This window comes from Topomyia yanbarensis, unplaced genomic scaffold (genome assembly GCF_030247195.1).
Source record: "Topomyia yanbarensis strain Yona2022 unplaced genomic scaffold, ASM3024719v1 HiC_scaffold_97, whole genome shotgun sequence".
NCBI classification, from domain to species: Eukaryota; Metazoa; Arthropoda; class Insecta; order Diptera; family Culicidae; genus Topomyia; species Topomyia yanbarensis.
This window is the reverse complement of record NW_026684235.1, coordinates 20,540-24,313: the sequence shown is the minus strand read 5'-3', so window position 1 is coordinate 24,313 and position 3,774 is coordinate 20,540. Positions and strand designations below refer to the sequence as shown.

Sequence of the window (3,774 nt, the reverse complement as noted above, 5' to 3'; positions counted from 1 at the left end):
GGGTGACGCCTACAGAATCGTGATGGCCAAGCCCAAAGGGGGCTCTTCACCCCCAGAACGGTCTCCGGACCGGTTGGCGACGATCATCGAAGCACGAAGTTCCCACCATACGAAGCCATACGATGACGGATGTTCATAGATGAACCTTCTAATTTAAAAAAGAATTTCATCAATATCTTACTTTTAGCATTTTTATTGGAAAATCTTTTATTGTTACATATTTCGAATATTCCGTAAAATACGTTGTCTACAAAACATTTTCTTTCAATGCCAGCAGTAGGTAAACTTCATTTGATGATCGCTAAAAATTAACCAAACAGCGTGTTCAGCAAATTGCCGAGCAAGGAGTTAATATGCGAGGCCACGTTAGCTGTTGCCGCGTTCAGATTTGCAGTAGCATTGCCCAGCTTGTAAATCAGATCCAATGAAGCGCTATTTCCAGCAACCAGAACTTGCGTGAGATTACCGTTCAAGTAGCCAAGGGCTGTCAATAGCTGAGAGGTTCGAGTGTTCAGGGTTGTGGTCAAACCAGTAGAGAATTGAGTCAATCCATTGCCAACAATGCTGGTCAAAGCAGCCAAAGCGTTTTGAAGGGCAGTACGGGCATTAGCTAATCCTGTGGACAATGGTCTGTTGGCGTTCGAGATTCCACCTGAAAGAGCGGCGGTAATTTGACTGAGCAAACTGTTGATTGTGCTAGTCAGAGTAGTTATTTCGGTTTGTAGAAAGCTCAGAACATTACTGACGCCTGTGGTAATGTCCGAAAGTATGGTCTGTAGAATGGAAGTTGGAGCTGCAAAAGCAACCTATTAAGAGAAAAATAAAAACTTTTTGTAAAAGTTATTGATTAATCGGTTTTATAAACTTACGCCCATTAGGCACAGACCAAGTCCTACGATCAACAAGGATTTCATTTTGTTGAAAATGTACTGCTACCTGAGATACTAGATTGGAACTGGATGATGGTTCTAAGAGATGGCTTTTTATAATGAAAATAATTCGCAAGTTTTTTTGGTATCCTCATAATGTCTACTAACTGAGACAGTATTTACACAGATGATCCTTCTACAGCGACACCCGAAGAAAGTGGGCACAATGAAATTGATTATGCGGATTTACGCAATCTAAAAAATAATAAAACGTTTCCCGCCATTTACATCACTCGCTCGAAGCATGATTAGTAATTCATGCGTACCGTAAAACGGGGGAGCATTGATCAATTTTTCTACATGTTTTCGAATAACTTTCTTCAAATCAGGTAGATGTAATTGTTTGCATTTTTAAAACAAGTACTGATACCCACAGATTGAAAACGTCCAAATTATTTGGTAATTTTTTTTCGTTTTACTATAAAAATAAAATAAATTTGTAAATTTTCATTCGTTGTTTTTGGGGTAACTTTGATCAGCAAATTATGTGTATCGAAATGCGAAATAACGCTCCAAATGTTGTGTAAATTGCATATCTGCAGGCGATTTTATGGCCCGATATGGTGTCGTCTCGTAAGAAAACAAAATTGTCTGGAAGGATACGGCCGACTTTTATTGAGCTTTTTCGGGAAAATAGTCGAAATAAAATAGTTAGCAATAAAAATCACATTGTTTGAATCAATTATTGGACAGAAATATTTAAGGTTTCGAAAAAAGTAATCGGTTCAATTGAAGTTGGTTGATTTCATTAATATACAAGGAATTGTTTGAACAGATTGAAACGATGCATGAAAGTTGTATCATTTTTAATTTGAATTCGTGTTTATAAAAGGTACATTAAATGACAAAATAATCGTTGCCGGTAGATGCTGAACATGTTTAGAATATGGTTTTTATTTTGTTTCGATGATTTTGTTAGAGGTAATCATCATAATGTACGTTACTGAAAAAAGTCTCATTTGATCAAACTTACCCCGGTGACCAAAGATACCCCGTTTTACGGTAGTATTCGACTAATGCCATTTTCCTTTTCTCGTATGGAAAGAAGTTACAATTACTTTGAAAATCGATAAACTAAATCTGGTCCGCAGGGTCGAGTGTTATATACCGTTCTACTCAGTTCGTCGAGAACGGAAAATGTTTGTGTGTTTATGCGTGGATATATCATTTAATCTCACAAATTTCTCAAAGATGGCCGAGCTGATGGCGCCGATAGTTGAGTGGTACACCCACCCAGTTGGTCTGGTTTCATTCCAACCAAGGCCGTTGAGATATTTCTGAGGTGAAAAAATCTGTGGTCACGTTTTCCTTCGGAAGGAAAGTGAAGCCGTTGGTCACCGGTACATGAGTTGATGGGTCGATATCCAGTCCAGATAGTGGAGTTACTTCTCTGTTGTCGGTTTATGGCTTCGTAGCGGAAATAGGCTAACCCCTATATTTACTAACAAATATCCTGCTCCGGTGGTACTTGTGGAGTGCGCAGTATTATATACGGACACTAGCAAAAGCAAGTATCGGACTAACATTTTTTCCGCGATCTACGTTCGGGCCTGGCCTGCGCCGGTATCGATCAATAAACACTTTAGGATTACCAGGAGCTGCAGGTCAAGGTCGATAACGGAGTAGCAGCCAAGGATGGGCGCACAAGCTCATAAATTTCTCAAAGATGACCTAGACGATTTGTTCAAACTTAATTCCATTGATTTTTTGTCGTTCGGTACTCTGGTTCCAGTACTACGGTTGGTAAAGTGCGATTACACAACAAGTTTACATATACACTGGTACCACCACTTCAACCACAATGGCTACCTACTTGATCCTGCGTCAAAATGTCTCCAACGGATCACCCAAATTAGGTGAAATTAAGATTTCGATGGAAGATCCAATTTTTTGGTAGTATTTGGCAGAGCAAAATTAAATGAGATCAGAGAAAAAAAAAGTTTTGGCCGCAATATAGCCATTCGAAGTTTTTAGCACATTAAAAAAAAATACTACGAGCGACCTAATTGACCGATTTGAACGAATTAATTGTCGTAGTCGTAATTTTTTCGTAATATTTTTGAAACAATTGCTTATAACAAAATTAAATCAACAATGTAGCCCTCGTGCTTGAACGAAAAAAAATCACATATCCTACTCTTAGATCCTAACAACACGCCGCCGAGCGAAAAATAGCACACCATTTGTAATCAAGTTATTCCACGCCGAACGTCACCGCGCACGGCTTTCTACGAACGGGTTGAAGGCTTAAACAGCTTGCGTTGTTGCGACCCCGCATGGATCAACATGGCTGTTGCAGATTTTATCGCATTATCAAACGACAATGAATGGATGTGCGGCAAGCAAGCGTGATGAAAATATATTTAGCTTATAACCACACACAAAACAGGCGTACCAGCTTGAAGAAAATTTTATAAAATTCATTGCCAACGGCATACTAACGACATCTGTTGAACATGTTGCACAAAATGTGATTCTGGTAACCAATCATTTTTCAGCCGAAGTGGCTATAGTGCCCACACCGTTTGTCAAATGCAACATGGTAAATGAAAGGAGGAAGCATTGTTTCAATAGTCAAATTTATAGAGCGGAATAGAAAAATCGCCGATGACACATTTTTCGATTTTATTTGCCATAATGATTGCAATTGGTATATTTTTTTTATTTCGATTATAGAGGTTTTACCCTAAGGTCATTCGCCTCTTCGGTTTAGAAAAATCTCTTAAGAAAAATTTCTAAGCCTATGTGCGGGGTCGGGACTCGAACCCAGGTACGATGCGTACAAGGCCATCGATTTACCAACTACTCTACGCCCACCCCCAATTGGTATATTTAAAGAATGTAT

At 39.0% G+C, this 3,774-nt stretch overlaps 1 protein-coding gene across 1 annotated transcript; it reads right to left on the bottom strand.

The window, feature by feature from the left end:
* Positions 1-223: 223 nt before the first annotated feature.
* LOC131696239 (uncharacterized) lies at positions 224-974 on the bottom strand. Its single transcript, XM_058984791.1, has 2 exons — positions 870-974; positions 224-806 (listed from the first exon to the last, which is right to left on the bottom strand). The coding sequence occupies exons 1-2, from the start codon at positions 912-914 to the stop codon at positions 309-311; spliced, it is 543 nt and encodes a 180-aa protein (XP_058840774.1). The 5' UTR covers positions 915-974; the 3' UTR covers positions 224-308.
* Between the last annotated feature and the right edge of the window lie 2,800 nt (positions 975-3,774).